The sequence below is a fragment of the Phocoena sinus genome, chromosome 16, assembly GCF_008692025.1.
Source record: "Phocoena sinus isolate mPhoSin1 chromosome 16, mPhoSin1.pri, whole genome shotgun sequence".
In the NCBI taxonomy this organism is placed as follows: domain Eukaryota; kingdom Metazoa; phylum Chordata; class Mammalia; order Artiodactyla; family Phocoenidae; genus Phocoena; species Phocoena sinus.
The window spans coordinates 80,072,621-80,092,924 of NC_045778.1; the positions used below are offsets into that span (position 1 = coordinate 80,072,621).

Consider the following 20,304-nt stretch of genomic DNA (forward strand, 5'->3'; position numbering starts at 1 on the left):
GTGGGTAAACATCATTTGTCACTCATAATAACAAAGTGGGAAGAGAACGTTGACATACCTATAGATAATACATGCACTGTTCCTGCATGTGTCACAATTAGCTGTGTCTTGCCCAGTCCGATATGAAAGCCTACAAGATAAGAACAGGAGAGCATTACACGAGGTGGCTGCTGGCTGCTGGCTTCTCTAGAGCACACAGCTCCAATCAGATTCTTTCCCAATGCCATTGCTCGTTATGGTAATAGAAATCGATCAGTGTGTTTCCCATTTTGCTCCTGTCTCTGCATTTATCGTATACGGCCAACGCAACCTCTATAGCTGATACTTAAATTAAATCTAGGATGCGAACATAAACGACTGGATGAAGTAAATAATCTGATTTTGTTATAAGCAAAGGGAATTTGGGATGTTTCAGTGCAGCTTGATCTTTATGGTGTTTAAGAGAAACTTCAATGGGAAACCAACCCCAGATCTTCTGACTTGTTTCTGCCCCACCACCCCTCGGCCTGCGAGAGGAGGAGTCTGCAGACTGGGGCCCGCAGGCGAATCCCACTCTGAGACAGCAAGCTAAGAGTGAATTTTACATTCATAAATGGTTGAGAAAGATTGAAAGAATAATAATCTTTGGAACACGTGAAAACTAATGAAATTAAATTTTCAGTGTCCATAAATAAAGTTTTAAGTTTTGATAATAAAGGATAGTGAACATTTTTACGTTAGTAGCTACAATACCCTTGGTCTGCAAATCCCAGGATACTCACTCTCTAGCTCTTTAGAGAAAAAAATTTGCTGACTTATGTGGTAGAGTGTCGTGCTGCATTGTCAATGCCTTCTGACACCGTCCCTGGCTACATTCTCTGGTGAGTTCTGTCAGCCCCATGAGACTAGATATTTTTAGGAGGAGAGGTAGGGGTGCTGCTTCTCTTCCCATTAACAGAAATAACCTTAGAGTATTTTTTGGAGTACATTCTGGAAGGTTGTATAGACTTAAGGGTTTGATGAAAGGATTTTCTTGACTCTTTCTCAGCCCAGTCACCCCAAGAAGCTAGTTTTGGGGAGCTTTCATAATGTTTTTGCTACCACTTTGGCCGGCCTTCCCTCTCTGATAGTTTTAACGTGCAGGCGTATTTTATTCTGAATATTACTTTGTGCTAAGGGACAAACGTGCTAACCAGAATCTGTTAAATCAGTGGCAGAAGAAAAGCTTCCATCTGAATTGGCTCATACATACTTCGGGGGCATATTTACGTTTGGAGAGTGACTCAGCATAATAATAGTGCTCAGAAAGTTTTCTGTCAACACGGATAGTCGATATTTTATCGCCTTCCCTATGTAAACTTCTCTTGCATGCATCATGGATTTTGAATTGAAATTAACTTTTGTTTTCCTCATTATATGTGGTGTTGCATAAACATTTGACAAAAGGATTTTCCTATCCATGCCACGTTGTTGCAGTGAGCTTTGGTGAGCTCGGACTTGACCTTTGAGTTCTGTGCATTTCATTTATTAATCAGGTGACAATATTCTGTCCTAAAGTGTCGCCAGTCAGTGCCTGTGGCCCGTGATATTCGAGCCAGAGTTGGAATCACTGTGGCTGCGTTTGTGTTGACCTCTGTCCCCCATTTCGGACGCCTTTGGATGCCCACTTGGGGTCTTTTCCTCTCCCCTGAGCTTTGTCAGGAAGGGAACATGGAAGAGCTTGTGCATCACACCTTCCTCTTTTCCTTAGCCCTTTCCTCCTGATGACAAGCCCCAAGGGTACATTCCTCCTGAACCTTCCTCCCTGGCTCCAGATTTGTCGAACCCATACCAAGGGTCCTCTGTGTTAGACATCGACCTCCATTCTCCCATGCCTTATTATATATAAAAGGCCTTTCTCCATCCCACTGATTTTACTGGAGCTCTGTCCTAAGCTCATGTCTGACCATGGTCATTTTGTATGGTAAAATAAGCATGGTACTTGAGCACAGGTCCTGGCAATGACATGTTTGCTGCAGGACGTGTCTGTCCCGCTGTTAGGCTGGGCTGCAGACGAGGGACAGCTCCTCTGTGTGTTGCATTGGTGTGTATTAAGCACCAGCCAGGGAAGGGGATATGTAATAGTTTTCTGTATGCCCTAGTCACATTCTAAAGTTTAGGCTTTTAAAAGAAAACAGACGAAATCAAGGGCATTTCCTAACCTTTATTTGAGGGGCACGCTTACTGGGCTCTAAGGAAAATCCGACTTCCATGCTTGCAGAACTTTCCTGCTCGAGACCTCAGGAAGAATCTGCATCAGTTCTCATCGACACCAACACCCCCTCCTTGCCCAGGAGCATGGAGTTCCCAAGTGTCTCACTTGCATTAGAGCCTCGAGTCCTCGAATTAATTACGCTACCTCATTTTACAGAGGAGAATATAGCAACACTTCAGGTCTGGGATCTCATTATTCTTAGACCCCAGGCTTCTGATGCTCCGTGATGCCCTGCTCGAACCTTGGGACCTGTGTTCTGCACTTTGTATAATTGCCACCTTGGGATAGTCAATGAGTCCAGCACCGACAGGACAAAGACTTCAGGCACCTAAAACGCACAAGAGAACTCTCTTCCAGGACCTTGGGGTTCTTCAGTTATAAACTGCTCTTTTTAAAGCCCTTTCTGAACAGACTATTCTTATCACTTGGTAAAAAGCACGCATTTTTCCCCTGTTACAATCAGTAAGCAAATAATGATTAAGTGCCATTAGGTGTCAGACATTATTCTGGCTACTGAGGAGACATTTTGGAATAAGATTGTGTCCTTGTCCTCGAAGCTTACAGCAGAGTGGGAGAGCCAGACAGGCAACACATGAACACATGAACGAATGAATGAATGGCTTTGGATACGGCTCGTTGTTAAGGAAATGTTGTACGGGTGGCTTTGGCTAACCCCCCCCACCCCGAGGACCCTGCATTTGGAATGAGACCTGGATGATAATGAAAGAGCAGTTAGTCATCTCCAGATCTAGAGATGAGTTTTGCAAACAAAAGGGCCATCACTTGTGAACATCGTAATGGGAATGATGTTGGCATGTTTGCAGGACAGATAAAAGGGCCAGTGTGGCTAGAATAGCTGGGGCACATGAGAGAGGCGGGAGGTGAGAACAGATCCTATAAAATAGGAAGCTCTTTGGACATTGTTGTAAATTTAATGGGAAGCCACTGTAGAGGTTTATTTATACGTAGATGACAGAATGACATGGAACCTACTTCCTCCTAACCATTACTCTCACTCCTCCCTTTCTATCACATCATTTGCATTCAATTTCTTGTTTCTCCCTTCTTTTATTTGTAGCCCAACCTAACTCACGCAATCCTGAGATACAGTATGGTTTGGCTGATGCCTGTTGATTAGAATCAAGTGAGTCATAATATCTGCTTTATAGAGTGACATATCTGTGTGTGGTCCCCGCTTTTTTAGCTAATTTAAATGAAAGTTTGGTGGTCCGCCATATTGCCACCATGTGTGAGAAGTGTTTTCAAGATCTCATTGCCACGAACTATTCTTGGGAAGACCCTTCAGGATGTTTCCATGGTTTTGTTAAGGACCTTTCTTTTTGAAAGGATTCAAATCTTTGGAGTCCAAAAAGGTAGTTCATAAAAACGGATGTCAGTGAGAGATTAATTTGTGGATAAAAGTTAAAGTGTTGTCCTTGTGTCATACGGTTAAGTCACAGGCTGCCTCCAGTAGCTATTGTTAGTCAAGGTATGTCCACTACAATTTTATTAAGCGTGAGGGTGTTCTTAGTAGAGGTCTTAAACTGTGTAACCCATTGTGCTTATTGCTTTGATAATCCATCTAATTGTCCTTGGGGCTTACAGAATGTAGGGTTTGGCTTCGCTGATGATTTTATGGTCACATTAATAATTGTGTTGCAGAATCTGAATAAATGTGTTCTCCAAATACAGACAAAACAGATAAGTCCTTTCTACAGGACAGGGAACACAAAGTGCCATTATGGAATGGCCCTATTTTTTCCTTCTCACTTGGAAACAAGTCATAAAACCCATCTTTGGAATGATTATCTTTTTGGATTGCCATTGCCAAAAAGAGAAGCAATCCAAAAACTCTGAACTGCTGGAGCAGATGCTTCTCCAGTGACAGTAGGGCTAGAGGTCTTTTGTGATTAGAAGTTTGGAGAAGAGAGAGCTTAGATTATTGATGTCAGAGCCACAGAGGGAGAACATCTTGGTCCAAAATTATAAATTTTCTGTCTTGCACATTAATTGCTACCTTTATAAAACTCTCTTCTCTTTTGTTTTGAGGAACCTATACCTTATATAGGTTTATAACCCCATGCCTGTCACAATGCCTGGTACACGCTGGGTGTTTGGTTAATATTAATTTATTAACCAAATAATACAGTCAGTCTCTGTGTTCTCATATTGAAGTCCAGTAACAGAAGTCCAAATCTAATGAAAAAAATTCTGAGTGCAAAAAGCATACGAAGATATAAATTAGGAGAAGTTCTGATTCTCACTTTCTGGTGTAAACCTGTTTGGACCCCAGCGATAGGCACGCTCACTGCAAACACGGATGTTTTAATGCACTGATCTTTGCAACACTTGCTATTTATCATCTCACTGCAGTTAGTTGCCATTTGTCCATGTTCTGGACTCAGCAGCGTATATGACTGTGGTGGGGGGAGGTGGGGGAGTGGAAAGCATAACATTCAGCACCGAGGACAGCGCCAAGAGTCCAACCTGTTCCACTCACCCTCTTGACTCCCATCCCCCCAGATCACGGTCCTAACCCAGGGACCATTTCTGGGATCCTGACCCTCTCCTTCCTTGATGCCCTTTGGACACTCATTGGTCAGGGTGGGCTTTACTGAAAGGTAAAGGAGACTAGACTTCAGTTATGAAATTAATAGGGGTATAAAGAGGATGAACTTTGTGGAAAGCACACGGAGGGGTTGTTGTTCTTGATTTGTTAAAGCAGAAGGTTTTGCTCAAGCTAATTTTACAAGGTAGTTTTGGTGGAGTCCAGTATGAGAGTCATTTCCACTTCCGCTTTGTAGTGAAACAGATTTCTTCAGAAGACCTTGCTGTACTTTAAAGAAAGTAAAATGAGTGTCCTTTATCGAAGACAGCATGGAACTCTAGTTGGGGCACTCCCATTCAAAGAAAACATCAGATCCTCCTTTCTTAGTGGCCTAGAATTTTCAAGTTTAACTCAGAATGTGGTTCACCAGTGTCTCTAGCTACCTTTGGCTTCTGAGGCCATCTGCTCCAATTCTTTAGTTGTCATTATCAAAAATTCCTGAAGGTAAAAATATACTTTTGTCCACTTGTATAAAATAGACAGCATTGGTGACAATTTTGGGTCTGAAAGTCTTCAGTTAGTCCTGTTGCAGATCAGCAACAAAAGAGGCAATGAGGGATGGGATTTAAAAAACAGAAACAAAGAAGGGAAGGCAAAGGGCAGAGCTCATGTGGCGGTTCTTGTCACAAAGCCTTAGGAATGATCAGCGAAGGAGGATGTCTGCCAGCTTCAGCCTGAGCTGGACCACAGGTGTGTCCCGGGAGGCAGGGATGGAGAGCCGGGGACAGGGGGGACAAGGCGGCATCTGCTTTTTCATGAACGCATCACGGGGAGATCTAAGAAAGCAGGGCCCTGGGTGGTAGGAGAGGGCGCTGCAAAATATCACAGAAAGGTCACCGGAAGCTTTCTTCCTGGCTCCACGTCCAAGTGGCTCAGTGTCTCTGAGACCTTGAAGATGGGGCCTGAGAGTGGAGACTGACAGCTCTGTGTCTCCAGTCCAGCCCCAGCAGAGAAAAATTGTTTGGTGGAAAGGTCAGGAAGGGGAAAAAAATGTCTCTTACTGTGCCTGCTCTCAAAAGCAAAGTCTGACAAAGTTATGAGCAGCTCAGAGAAGAGTGGTTGGCAGGTGGAAGTAATTCTGTGGTATTGAATTGTAATCACTGGTACTGGATTACTGGGTTGGCTTTAATGTGCTGTTTCTCCTGCCACATCTCACAACACTGCTTTCGCCAGAAGATCTTTAATTGCCCGTGGAAAAAAATCTCTTCTCACATTCCCTGGGGAACTGTGAATGGAGTGTTTGGTCTTAGATTTCAGAAAAGCATTCTCCTCTCAGCCAGCATCACCAGTGTGTAAGCGTGCACCTGGAGGGGCCCCTCCTCCACTTCCACTTTGGGACATAGAGCAGGGCGCATGGCACAGGACACACAGCACAAGTGACTCCATTGCTAATTTGTGGGTCTTTTAAATGACATGGTGATTTTCAGCCAGTTTAGAGCTCTTAGCATGTAAGCAAAAGACGTGTTTGGGTAATGTGCAAATCAGGGCGTGATCCTTTAATTGGGGTCTTCAGAACACTTGTTACATAGGGTATTGAGTCACTTTGAATTAACTCAAAGGTATGTGTTAGGCCCTCTGCTCAGACGTTGTTTGCTGCAACAAGGAAAATGGCACGGTCTCTGCTCTCAGTGATCATTTTATGCCCTTGTTCAGTTTATTCTCCTAATTTTGATCTCTCTCGTTCTTTCAGCCTTCTCACTTCATCTTCTCACTTTTTTTTTTTTTCCGTCCGCGTTCTACGCCAGGTGTGTGCTCCAGCTGTGCCCTCTTGATAACTGAGCCATCATTTATGGCAGCATCTTAAAGGGCTTTTCCACTTAATAGGCTCAAAGTGACATTAATTAGAGGCATAAAGTGATACCACTACTTTTTTTTTTTTTTTTTCTTTTTTTTGGTATGTGGGCCTCTTCCCGCTGCGGCCTCTCCCGTTGCGGAGCACAGGCTCCGGACGCGCAGGCTCAGCGGCCATGGCTCACGGGCCCAGCTGCTCCGCGGCATGTGGGATCTTCCTGGACCGGGGCACGAACCCGCGTCCCCCGCATCGGCAGGCGGACTCTCAACCACTGCGCCACCAGGGAAGCCCGAAACCACTACTTTTGTTAGGGGAAATTAAATTTCAAAACTAGTCAAACTCAGCTGTTTTCCGTGACCGTCTCCTATGTTTTAAGCCCACCTCTGGCAGTAGTTTTGGCTTGTTCCTGAGTCTAATTTCTCACTAGGAATTTGCCAGATTATGCCCTGCAACTGTAGTTTAGTTCCTATATCAGCTGTTTAGTGGCTAAAGTGAATGTAGACTTTCCCCATATAACCGTGGAAACTCAACTGTGTCTGTTTTATTAACTTGAGCTATTGAATGCCAGGATTTGGGGGACATCCAATTTAAGTTCGTTAAAAAAATATGACGCCAGTTTTCTTAACAAACGCCAAGAACACCCATTGGTCAATAAAAGGCAGTACTGGCTTTCACTGGTGATGGTCTGACCAGGTCCCTTTTTCCCAGTAGCTGAGGGGAGCCGTTCTGTAGCCAGTGGCAGACCTGCTATGTTAGGCTGGGCAATTCTTTGTTCATTAGTGGCCTGGAATCCCCAAGCTGACAGAGCAGTGTGTTTGTTTTAGAAACTGAGGTTGCAGTTTGAAGAACATAGACCAACACTGACCCCAGATCTTTTCACCACCCCTGCTTTCCCCTGCCTCAGGGATGTCTAAGTGGGCTGGTTGTGGTGAAGCCTTTTAAGAATTCTGCACCGTCACTTGCTCTTCAGGTGCCCTTTGGCCAGCTCTCTGACTTTTCCTCCACCAGCACTCCCGGCATTTGGTATCGTCATGGCGTGCTTTGCCTTTTTCTTTGTTTGCCCAGCCGACATCTGGCTTGCTGGTCACAGGAGAGGTGGAAAGGCTTTGGATGCATGGAATGATGAATGAAAGCGCAAATGAAAAAGTTATTTGGGAAGGTAACTTTGTCTCAGTCGATCTATGACGGTTGGTTTGATCTCTGTTTCAGTGGAACTTGACAGCTCTTGACATTTAAAGAAAGCTTTAAAAGACTCACTTCCATGTTTTCTGTTTATTGCCCTGAATATGGTAGAGCAGTGACTGCACTAGTTTCTTGGTTATAATCGCTACATTGTTTGTATTTAGAGAATTTTAGCCAGCAAGCATTTATTCTAGGACCCTGGTTTCTCTCTTCTCCTGCTCTTTTGCCTGTAGATGTGAGGTCAGGCAGTAAGGCCATTCTCATTAACTACTGGTTTCCTCTGTTTTTAGTTTCGTCTTCTGGACTTCTTTTTGGAGGAAAGGGCTCTCATTGAGATTGAAGGACATCAGATCCTTCTTTCCACACACACTCATGCGATCCTCCTGAGTTTGAATGTGTGTGTTCCAGATGTCGCTTGCAGAAAATAAGAGTTGTTCTGGATGGAACCTTTAAGGGAGATCCATTTTTGGAGTCCTGTGTTAGAAGAAATAATCGCTCTACAGACTTGACTGTTAGATTTCACAGCATTCTCTGTTGAGTCTCAGTACAGCTAAAGAAACTTGAGGGCTAGCCTGGGAACTCCAACACCATCTATGATTTTGGCTTGTTGGAAATTGTGCAGAGGTCCAAACAAGTTACTTAGAAGTGATGTTTTAGAGCACAGCCCAATCATAGCTTGAGCTGGATCTTTCTTCTTCCCATTAGTGTTACCCTTACTTAATTTTTTCCACTAGAGGGTGAAGTTCTCAAAATTGTACATGTACCATTCTCCCAGAGCCAAGAATTGCGATGTGGGCCCTTGAAGAACGAGCTCTCTGTGTAACCCCGTGTGAGCTGATTAAACACATCAGGATGGTTTTCAGTAATCCTAGTTATTTCTGCGTAGGGCTCTGATTATAGACTTTCAAGCACTTTGCTATAGATTAGCCAGAGTAACCAACTGGCTTTCACTGTGTTCGCGTGTTCCGTCCATGGGACGGTTCTTGTTTGCCAGCTCTGTGCGCGGCCCTTTGCTGGGGAGCAGTTGCTTGGATGAATAAAACACAGACCTTGCCCTCACGACACTTAAAATCTAGAGGACATTCGTTTCCAAGATGAAGGAATTGCTTCTAAGTTAACGGAGTAAGTTGTGTAACTTCAAAAAGTAGCAGTCCTTCCGTGGGGCAGTTTCTGTGCTTATTCACACCAGCATCCTTGGTCTGGACCAGCTCCTCTGTTCCCTCATAGGCTGCCCAGCATGGCTTCTGGCAAATTCCCAGCACCCTGTTGTGGCTCTTTTCCAGATCATTCCACAGCGAATGCTGATGATGTCCAGTAGAGGTGTCTTTCTCCTGTGTGGCTGAGAGCACACTGGTGGCCGTGGACACAGCTTCAGCCATCTCCCCAATCCCAGCACGTAGTCTGGTACCTTCTGGAGAGCAGGGCTGGAGCTGTGCTTCGTAAACGCAAGCTTCTGTCGTGACTGATAGAAAGTCAGTACCTGCCTCTCTTCTCTGCTTTAAACTTACCACCGTGGAACATGCCACAAATTTGAGTTATGATTTTGCTTTTTAGTCTGTCTCTTCTACTAGAATGTCAGCACGCCGAGGGCAGAGATTTTGTCTGTTTATTCCCTGATGGACGTTCAGTGCGCTCACATTGGGGTCTGAAGTGTAGCGAGTACTCAAGAAATAGTTTTGAATAATGAACGAGTGAGTGAACGAGTGAATGAATGAATGAAGAATCTGCCTGAGTGTTCTGCTGGATTAACTGATACCCACCCACAGGGTGGTCAGTTCTGTGATGTTCCCAGCTGGATCAGGTGAAAACATCTGTCTAAAAGTATTACCCTGGTACCATCTTAAATTTCCCCACGCAAGTGGGAAGGGTCAGTCATCCTCTGCTTTCCACACCCAGTTATTAAAATAAATGGCTTAGTCCGCACCTAAACCAGCTCCCTCCTCACCCCAGGAAATGTCATTTCTTTATCCCAGAAGGAATCCTGGTGAACACGTTTCAGTGGCAAACACCATATATAATGAACTCGGTGGCTTTCTTTAGACGCTGTTGACAAATTAACTTTTATTAGCCCAGCGCCCCAACAAATGCGGTGACTCTCTTATTCTGGGGAGTCTCTGGCCGTTAGGGAAGCTTTTAATGCTTGCTTTCATTACAAAGAATTAAAGGGAAACTATAATGGTGGTGAGTGGTACAGCATGGCCGCCAGCATGGGGAGTCGAGGCCATGCAGCCTCTCGTCCCCCGGGGTTGGCAGCAGCTACCTGCCTCTCCTCCAGCATGGTGTCTCATCGTCTGTGCCTCTCCCTGGGCCCTGCCCCGGCTCTCTCCTTCCTTGCCTTTACACAGAGCCATGCGTGATGCAGAAGAGGGACTGTCTTCTTATTATTGCACAGTCATTATTACTCCTATCAGAAATACGTGGAGATTTGAACAGAGACAGACACGGAAATGAACACTATTGTTAAGGGCAGGACTTTTTCTTCTGTGTTTTCTAATCCTATTTCCATAATATAAAACCATAATATGTAAAAATAGGGACAGATATTGATTATTATTTGGCATGTAGAACTGCCCGGTTATATTACAAATAGGGCAGAGTTTCCTTCATATATCCCTGAAATCAAGGAGATGCTAAGTTGCAAAATGATGACGATAATGACAAAAAAGACACTGGCCCCAGAGGGCACCAGGAGTAGCTATTAATAAAGGAAACAGCTTTTTAGGGCTGAGCTGAAGCTGAGTTGATTAACTTGTTTCCTGAAGGAGACATAAAGCTAAAGCTATAGTTTATTGAAAATTAATGAAAATGAATTTTGGTGGCATTGCTACCAAACAAGAAGGAAAATAGGAATGTGAGAATACTGTGTGAAAACGAATTTTCCTTCTGGGCTGCCACTTCCTTCAGCTGTAGTATTGTCACTTACCATCTTACGGAGGTTTTAATTTGAAAGCATTAATGATGTGCGTTGGGCAGTGGTTCCGATGGTAAATAACCACAGAGCTTTTACCTTTGATGTATAATTTCTTTTGATGTATTTTTTATAGAGCACGTTGGTTCACAGTTTTAAATCAGACTTCCTCTCTGTGAAGCTTCTGTGCTTTGTTTCAGAAGCTTGACACTGTACTCGTTTTTTAAACAAATGCTTCAGAGCTCTTGTAGCTGAAGATTAAGATCCTCAAATTTTGGTGTCAGCAAGTATAAAATTCTTGATGTCCCATTATGAGACTTTTATCTGGGGAGCCAGTGTAGTGCTGTAACCAATGAGATACTGACAAAAAAATCTGACTCCATTTTGGGTCAAAATAGGCCCAGTTTTACACCTTCTTTTCCTAGAGGAACTCATTTTTCATAATTGTCCGTTCAGATCTGGCTTTTAAAACACAAGTTTGCTTGTTTTAATGGCGCATTAAAAACTTTGCTTCAGCGTTTGCTCCCATGAATGTGGACATACATTTGATTAAGGTAGAGCCCGGGTGGCACTTGGTGGTCACTGGACGAGCCACTTAGGTGACAGGCGGTACGTGAAGGCTTTGAAGTGGTTTCCCCTGGAAGGTTGCTCATGGACGGCTGCTGGTCCCTGGACTTCCGTATCAGCGGCTTTGATTTCTCTGAGACTGCCTCACAGAGGGGATTCCTCTTACTGATTAGGAATCCTTAAAAACATAATTTATTACCGGGATCCCTTCCAAGGTGCTTTCTGCTCCCTCCAGCGTTAAAAGTGTGCTTTCTCCAGAACATAAATTCACGTGGACCTTTACCAGGTTTGGGTGCGGGAGCCTCTTGATCCCATCCAGTAAAAGGAAAAACCCAGAATTGGCAGGAGCAGCAAAAGCGTCTGCTTTGCAAATCTGCGCAGACATCTAGGTTTCCCATTTTCAGAGGAGGGAGAGGATACTGCTGGGGCCTGATGGGTCTAGATGTGAGTTTTGTCTTTACTATTTCTCACCAGTCTTGACCTTGGGGATGTTATCCAAGCTTTAGTTTCCCGGTGGAAGCATATTCCTACCTTACAGTGTTATTTGGGGGATTAAATGAAACAATGCAGGATGGCCACCATATTGTAGGTGCTCAGAATGGATGAGCTCTGTTGGTGCTCTGCCCAGAGACACACACTTCACCGGAACTCTCCCCCAGAGCCAGTGGGAAATAGAGCTCAAACCATTTTTTGCGTAGCTTAGCAGAAATTGCATGGGGTTTCAAAAAGAAAGAAAAGTATTTGAAAAGTAGAGCTTGCATTTCATTTCTCTCTTTTTTTAAACTCGAGTTCTGGGACACAAATCCATAAACTCCATAAACATTCATGCCAAGCCTTGAAGTGCTCATTTTATCTACGAATGGGCTGTCTGAATTGCCTCGTGGCTCAGTAGTGAGGCTTTTATTCACCTACCAACTTAAAAGGCTAGGGAGGTATTTGAAATCTCTTTTGGCATTCTGCACAGGAAGATTATTTAAATTACATTTTCAAGTACGTGTGATACCTACATGAAGCCCAAAGCAAGAATTTGGAACCCGTTTTATATTCTCATAAATATATGTGCTTCATTTTTCATATTAAGGACGGAAAGGCTTATTATTGCCTAAAAACTTAAAAATAGTATTTACAACGTTATATACATCTAAGCTATAGGAAAGACCCAGTGCGGCCCTGTGTATTAAATGAAGAAAATGCTAGAAGAGAATATCATGTATGCTTCTATTTCAAAATCATAAAACATGGTAACTTGTACTTGGACTTTAGAACTTGAATATTTTATCATATATATAAAAGCCATTAGTTATAAAAGAAAAAGAAAAATAGGGGGGTTTCCCTGAAGACTATTCAAAGGATTGCAAGCTAGAAGGACAGAGGCCAGTTGCAGCATGTGTAGCAGTGGAAGAGATGAGGGATGGCTGAGGCATCAGGAGGAGAAGGAAAACCTAATAGTGGGACCACCGTGTGCGTTTATTAACCGACATCCGTAGAAAGGGCTGTGTTGCTTTCTCTGTCTCTCTCTCAACTTCTATATGTATTTACAGCAGTGGCTGAAATTATGAAGTTCTTGGACATCTCTGGAGGATTGGTTCTTAGATCAGAAAGGACCCTTGAGGTCCCTTGTCTCGTGTGGACTGTCCTCCTTTCATGTGGGGGCGTGGGGCTCAGAGGGGCGAGGCTAGGATGAGCTGGGAACAAAACCACGTTTCCTGACTCCACGTCAGCTGCCTTGGCCGTAACACCAAGTAACCTTGCCCCGTACACTTCTCTGAAAACAAGCACAAAGCTGGAGGTCTCCATCCTGTAATCCTCAGCCCCTCCTAATCCTTGGAAATAAACCTGCCTTTTGAGTAAAGCAAGAACATCTCTCTGAAGGTGTTCACGCCTGCACCCTTGCATCACCTCCCTGCATTTTAGCACCTGGAAGGCTGCTTCTCAGTAACAAAGTAACTTGAAAGGAGTTAACTTTGCACACACAGTGTACAAAGAGAGCCTGGTCCTCGGTATTTTATTTAATCTCCCAGGGAAGCCCAGGAGGGGCGGTGTTCTTAGGTCTCTTTCACAGAGTCATAAGCCTCTGGAGAAAGGCACTGGAGAGGTTAATAACCATCCCCAAGCACATGTAGGACAAACAGGGAGGGACGGGGCAACGTGGCCAGCTCAGGACCAGTTGGCTGCAGAGCCCCGGTCATTCTCGGAAAATGGAAAAACCACGTGAACAGGAGGGAACCTCAGTCCGCTGGCTGGCATGTTTTAAAATGTTTGGGGTTGCAACAAATGGGCAGAGACACCAAAACTGATTTCTCAAGAACTTTAGACAATGAAGTGCTGACATTTCCATCCCTTTCAAATAGGGAGCATGAGAGGACAGGGGTGCGGCTGGCAGGAGGAGAACCTTTTTGTTTCCGAGCTTGACCCTGTGTGCTGCTCTCCCTTCTCGGCTCACACACCCTCTTTCCTGTGATGCGCTGTCGGGCCAGACACCAGGAAGGCAGTGCTCACATTCCAGAGACATCCGCCAGGATGCTTGTCAAGACCTCAGAAGCACCCACCTCCCCCTCTTTGACATCTGGCCATGCCAGCTAACCAGGTGGAAAACTTTGATCTCAGTTAATTGGGTGGGTTCGGGCAAGAGTAACCCGGTCTCCTAGAGGATGCACAGCCGACCTGAGATGGGTTTGTCTAACTGTGCCTGGCTCCCCCCTGGGCTCCGGGTGGGTGGGAGGCTGCACGCCTCCTTGCTGGGACCTCCGTGACTCCGGGCTACTCCCTGGCTGCTGCAGTGATGCTTGATTTTCCTGTAGGTTCTTTCTGCTCTGTGACTTAAACAAATTAACTTGTCCCTTTATGCTTCCTCTGTAATTGTGATGCAGTATTTATTCTGTTTGGGCATGGATAATTAGAGAAAATTTGGAGAGATTTCTCATCCCCTGACAGGTCCCCCTGAAGAGTGCCTGCTGCTCAGTGATCTGTCAATATAAGGACAGAAGGTAAAGCAAGTACGTAATTTCTGTCCATCCAGCGTTAATATCTAGGTGAAAGCAAGTCACATCATATAAACAGGTGTTGTGATGACCTCTTACTGCTGCTGGTGGGAGAGTGAGACCGTTTCCACATCATGTATGTATATGCATGTAAATTACAGGTTTGTGTATAATACACACGCACACACACATGCACACTTCCCCAGCAGAATCCTGCAGGTTGATGGGCTGATGAACAGATAAGCGTAGGCTTGTACAGACACAGTGTCAGCGACCTGTGGACGCTTCAGAGAGGGCCTGAGTTCTTTGCCTTGTACCCTCCCCGCTCCACCTTGCCTGACACAGTGCGCAACACTTAGGAGACTCCTGGTAGAAGCCATTTGAACCTGTGAATGAACGATACACTCATCTGTGGGGCAGTCACATCTGGGATTGCCCTGTGCCCATATTGTGACCTGGTTTTCAGGTCGAGGAACTATGGTTACTACACTTACAAGACCATGTCGCAGGAGCTGGCAAACTGGCCCAAGTCTGGCTAGCGCCTGTTTTTGTGAAGTTTCCTGGGACCGTGGCAATACTCATTCGTACGTGTGTCGTGTATGACTGTGTTTACGATGTAGTGGCACATCTGAACCACTTGAACAGAGACTGCACGGCCCTCAAAGCCTAAAATAGTTACTGTTTGGCCCTTTGCAGAAAAAGTTTGCTGACATCTGCTACATTGGAAGCTGATCCTGAGGTCTTTCAGTAAAAATAGATCCTGAAGGCCTAGGTCCTTATTTCTACATGTACGTACCACACACACACCCTCACCCATTCTGTGGCTGCCTCTGTTGTCAGTGATCAAAAGGAAAAACAAAGTTGAGCAAACGTGACTACAGGATTCCACACTGGGTTTGTCTTAACTCGTGGCCATCCCCAGACCTTTATTCCTATTGCCTTTGCCTGCAGAGCCCCTGAGACTGTGCCCTCAAAGGGCCCCTGACCTCAGGGCGATTCCCCTGGCTAGTTTTTCCCTTTCCTGTCGCTGTGTGACTTGGACTCGGGAGAACGGGACATCCCCCCGTGGAGAAACCCGTTTCTCAGTGAGGTTGAATAGGACCCCATGGCCGGGAGATTGAATCACTGGATTTATAACGCTCACTGCAAGCTACCGCTCCTCGGGCTGGTTGGTTACTTAGGATTTTCGTGTCCTATGTGATGGCCTCACACTTGCTCTGACTCAGTACAAAGCCCCCGGAGCTTCATGATCTCCTGTCTGCCTGCTGGTCACATTTAAGGGCCAGGAGTGGCCTGGGTTTAGCTGCTCCTTCCTCCTTCCCACACACCCAAGCCTGCAGGTAGCACTTGGCTGATACTGGGAGAGACCCGACCAGTGAAAGAACCTATCTCACTCTGGGCAGTGGCAGGTTCCTGCCCTCTTGCTTAATGGGTGGAGTAAAGCTTCTCATGTCCTCTGTAGGTCTTCTCTGAAGAACCGAGGGTCGCTGGGTTGTCAGCAGCTAGTGAACCCCTCAAGACACCTCACATGTGGGGCTGCCAGCACCTTAGAAGTAAGCAGCCGTCTCCCTGCCGAGGTGGCCGGTAAGGGTGCAGCCCCTGAGCTGAGTGCTGCAGCCCCACAGCCTTGGGTCGGAGGGTCACCTGCCCAGCAACCCACAGCTGCTCTGGGGAATTACGACTGTTAACAAGAATTGGTTGGGTTTCTAAAGTCAGTGCCCCGTTTGCCCAGTCTCAGCCTTCAGCGATTACATTTGTGGCTCGTTTAGATATCCTGTGTGACCCTGAACTTCCCGGGAAGAGACAAGAATAACGCTGAGAGCTTTGAAATAAGCAGGATCATTCTTGGCATTCACGCAAACAGAGGGATCAAAGGCTTCCTGAATTGTTTCAAGTGAGCGGTTTTAGTGAATTGCCCCAGACATTTTACAAGGGACTAAGAGTAGAAGGCATGTTCCTGAACACTTTGTGCACATCCACTCGCTTAAAGAATGCATCCCGCTGAAATGCTCATATTAGGATAGGTCCTTCTTCAGTGCCCGCTGTGTGTCGGTTATTGCTGAGACCTTTGTGGACAACGCTGTTAAGCTTCTAGCATCCCTGTTTAATAGAAGATGAAACTGAAGCTCGCTGAGATTAACTTGCCTAAACTGAAAACTTTCTCTGCTGAGGCCTTTCGGAAATCTCTATAAGCAAACGAGAGTAAAGAAAGAGTCTCTTCTGAAAAATAATTTGGAAGCTACTGAAAATGGTCCTGGTTGGTGATACAGAAATTTCTACGCACAGAGTAAGAACTATTGCAAGAACTTGCCTGGCAGACTTGGTAATGCGTAAACAAACTCAACAATGAAAAGAAGTTCTATTCAACTTATACATTCAGTGTAATTTGCCCATGGCCATGCTAGCCAAGTTCAACGAGCATTGTCTTCCTTTGGTCTGCGCTAGAGCACGCCTGAGGCCTCGCCAGCCCTGGCTCAAGCCTGCAGTACAGTGGGGATCTGGGGGCAAAATGTGTCACTTGGTTTCAAAGTCGTGAGCTCTTAGATTGATTTCTAAGTCAGGTGCACACTGAATTCCTTCCCTCACTGAGACTCCTCTTACTGAAGGTTAATTTCTATACAAAGGCCCTTGCAAGCTAATTTGGGGGTGAAGGGTGAGGAGAGAAGTGGACTGTACACAGGTTCTGAGCATTCAGGTGATGACGTGGAGTGTTTTCCAATATTTTAATGTGATCATGAAATTCCTTGTCATGTTACAAAATGACTATAATAATAATCTACGTAGAGTGAGCTTTCCTATTTCCTACCATGAGATGCAACGATAGGATAACATTTCTTGGCTTAGATTGAGCACATAAAATAAGTCCTGTGAAACTCCTGCTTTAAAGTGACTGTCCTGGTGCATGTCCTTCAGGGGACTGGTCCAGTGCTCAGAGCAGCCGAAGGTTACATTTTCGGGATTTAATGAGCTGGCTGATACTGGCCACAACAGCAGTATTTACACCGTGGAAATCAGCAAATGCTACTCCCCCTTCTTTGAGAGCCAGTTGTTAAAAATGTACCAGCAGACTCTCCCCCCTTGCTGGCCCAGACCCCTGAGAAAGGGACGGAGAAGGAGCTTTGCTTCTTATCTGCCCGCCTCCGAGGCCGCTGTCTCCTTGTCCATATTCTGAAGTGGAAAACAGTGGTGGGAGTTTGAATTCTGGGCAAATCAGTGACCCTGGGCAGTTGAGCAAGAGAGGTCACCTTCAAGGTGGCTTTGGGATTTGAGACCACTTGACTCACTGTTATGCGGAGAGCTCAGGGAGGGAGGTGGAAATGCAGATTATTAGGAACAGATGTGGGGGTTCACCTGGCTATGGTCCTGCTTTCCTACCGTGAACTTGGCCTGTGCAGACAACAACTGACCTAGAGATTGATTTCTAAGTCAAGTCATCCTTTGCCTTGATCGAAGGTGCCCACTCCTCAAATGGTTAGGAGCCAGGCACTGTCCCTTGTTTTGGGGATACTGGGGCGAAGGCCTTTTTGTGATGATGGCAGTGTCCTCTGTCTTGTGTAGGAGTCAGTCTCCACAGGTGGCTCTTGGGCACCTGTGATGTTTCCGATGTGATTAAAGAACGGAATTACAATTGTAATTAATTCGAGTTTGAATTTCAATAGCCACATGTGGACAAAGCAGGTCAGGGCGTGCAGGAACGGCCCTTGGTGGCAGCCTGTGTACTGAGAGTGTGTGGGGTGCATCCGTCACTCTGGACTCAGACATGGGCCACTAAGAGTCCCCAGACCCCAACACCGCTGACCAGCAAGGCAGCCCTCACGCCAACCAGCAGACACCACCCCATTCAGATGCACCTGGTGCTGGGCTCCGTGCATTCAAAGGTCACTCCTGTCTTCCTCACCCTCGGTCTGCAGGACGGGGGATGAGCTCCAACTTACAGGTGAAGCAATGAGGCACAGAGAGGTGCAGCCCTCGTCCAAGTCCTCAGAGCCAGAATTCCCACCTAGACATGTCTTAACAAACTCAAAACCACTTTGAAGACTGATGTAGTCTCAAAGAACTCAGAGGATCCATTTAAAACAACTTTCCGCCCTGTTCTAATAGAAGGAACCTCCGTGTAGAACACAGTTCTCCTTGCATGGGGTGTTTGTGGATGTTTCAACCCATGCAGCTGTTTATTTTTGGGACACACCCCTGTGAGATGCACGCGACTTAGTATATGCACTTGGTTTTATACCATCTGTTGAATTTTATTTCCCATTTGGTGATGTTGGTATCTTTCTAGTTTGCTGTCTGGTTTAAGTCACTACCAGCTATATCGAAGTCAGTGATCGGTCCCTGTTTGGGCTTTTCATGTTTCCATGGGAGTGGTTTACTGATCACAAATCCCTTACAGACCCACCTTAGTGTGTTGCTTTTGGTTATGTATTTATTCAAGGCTAAATGATTGAAGTGGGATGAAAATGGCGATGTAAACCCAAAATTCAAGAAAGCCTTTGAAAACCATTCTATAATGGTAGGTTACTGTTAATCTACTGTTAGATTAGTTTACGATTGGCTAGCAACTTGTTTTGCTTAATACTGTAGGCTGCAAACAATGCTGGGTCGTAGGAGGTGGGGGTTATTGAGAGTTAACTCCTTTTGTAGATGGACCACCTACACGAAGCTGGATGAGGCCAGACAACCAAGGCAACATCTGCACCAGCCACCTTGCCTCTGGGGCCAGGGCTTAAGATTCATAGAGGTTGCTTCCTCCCCTTTGTTTGCAACATGCAAACACAACGTAACTCAACCACAACAATCCTGTGCCAGGGTGGTTGCTGCCCTGACAGTGCATTTCTTGGCTTATCTTCATGCTGGCTGCCAGCTCACTTAACCCAGGGGTAGGAGCCCACGGGGTGAAGCGTGCTAATCACGTGAGGCAACAGGGCACTGCCTCAGATGCCACCTTCAAAACATGGGCTGCTGGAATCCAGACAGCTTCATGGGGGAATGGGAAGAGAAGGTCTGGCCGTCTAGACAAAACCACGTGAGCCATGACACTGTTTCAAGAAACACGGAAGCAGAGCAGTGCTGGCTGTTTCGTGTCATCCTAGCACACTGCCTGGCTGTCCTAGCACAATTTCAAGTACAAAAGAAGGGAAACAAAGTTCAGCGATCTGTTATCAATGGCAGACAGTCCTGGCTGTTTTCATTCTCCCTCCTGCCCATCTGTACACACAGGGCGACTCGTGGAGAAAGGCATCTTGCTCCTAATGATACACACATAGGATTTGTCTAAGGATGGGACATTGCTTCTATGCGTTCCAAGTAAGAAAAAAAAATATTGTCTGTTGTTATAAATATAAAACCTCATACAGTCCTGAATATCATGTTATTCCAATTATTTAGCATAAGCGAGTCAGCATTTACTTTTCAAAATGCCATCCGAATTTCTTTCCATAATATGTTTCCTGAGAGGCAGGTAGCTCTTATTTAGATTAGATATTCTGGACTGGCATACCTATTATACTTCATCAGTATCATAAACCTTTAGTCCTGGGAGATAAAAAGGAAAGCTCCATCAGTTCATTCAGAAAATAGGTATTAAATTCCAGGCCAGGTGCAGGAATGCTAACCAAGTCAGTCCTGCAGGTGAGGATAAATGAGGTCTAGCGTCATAAAATAACCTGGGACTGCTTTGACCTTGCTCTGTCCTCAGACTACAGCCTGTTCTCAGAAACGCAGGCTTGGTCTCGTTAAGATTTGGGCTTTGGGGGCTGCTGCTGGCCCCTGAGGGTGATAAGCCTGCAGAGAGCATCATAAGAAAGGCCTGTGAACATACATACCCTTCCCGATGGGCCTCTCCTTTTTCCAACTCCTGAATGACCCCCAAGAGCACTTTGATGGTTTCTTGGCTTGAACTGATTAAGTTCTCCATCATCTGAAGCTGTGCTTTCAGATCGACCACTTCGCACGAGGCCGATTTGTTGGCATTCTTCACCCACGGCGAGCGCTGTCGGACAAGGCTGGTGCTCGTGCGCCGGGGGGGCTGAG

General features: G+C 45.6%; 2 protein-coding genes across 2 annotated transcripts in view; one reads left to right on the forward strand and one right to left on the reverse strand.

Annotated features, from left to right (window-relative positions):
• Positions 1-20,304, forward strand: part of DOCK1 (dedicator of cytokinesis 1) — a 534,414-nt gene that overhangs the window by 223,675 nt on the left and 290,435 nt on the right.
• The window catches only part of INSYN2A (inhibitory synaptic factor 2A), a 36,760-nt gene that overhangs the window by 15,427 nt on the left and 1,029 nt on the right, over positions 1-20,304 (reverse strand). Inside the window, 3 exon segments of the mRNA XM_032609061.1 lie at positions 59-130; positions 20,097-20,231; positions 20,233-20,302. Coding sequence (XP_032464952.1) covers positions 59-130; positions 20,097-20,231; positions 20,233-20,302 — 277 coding nt within the window.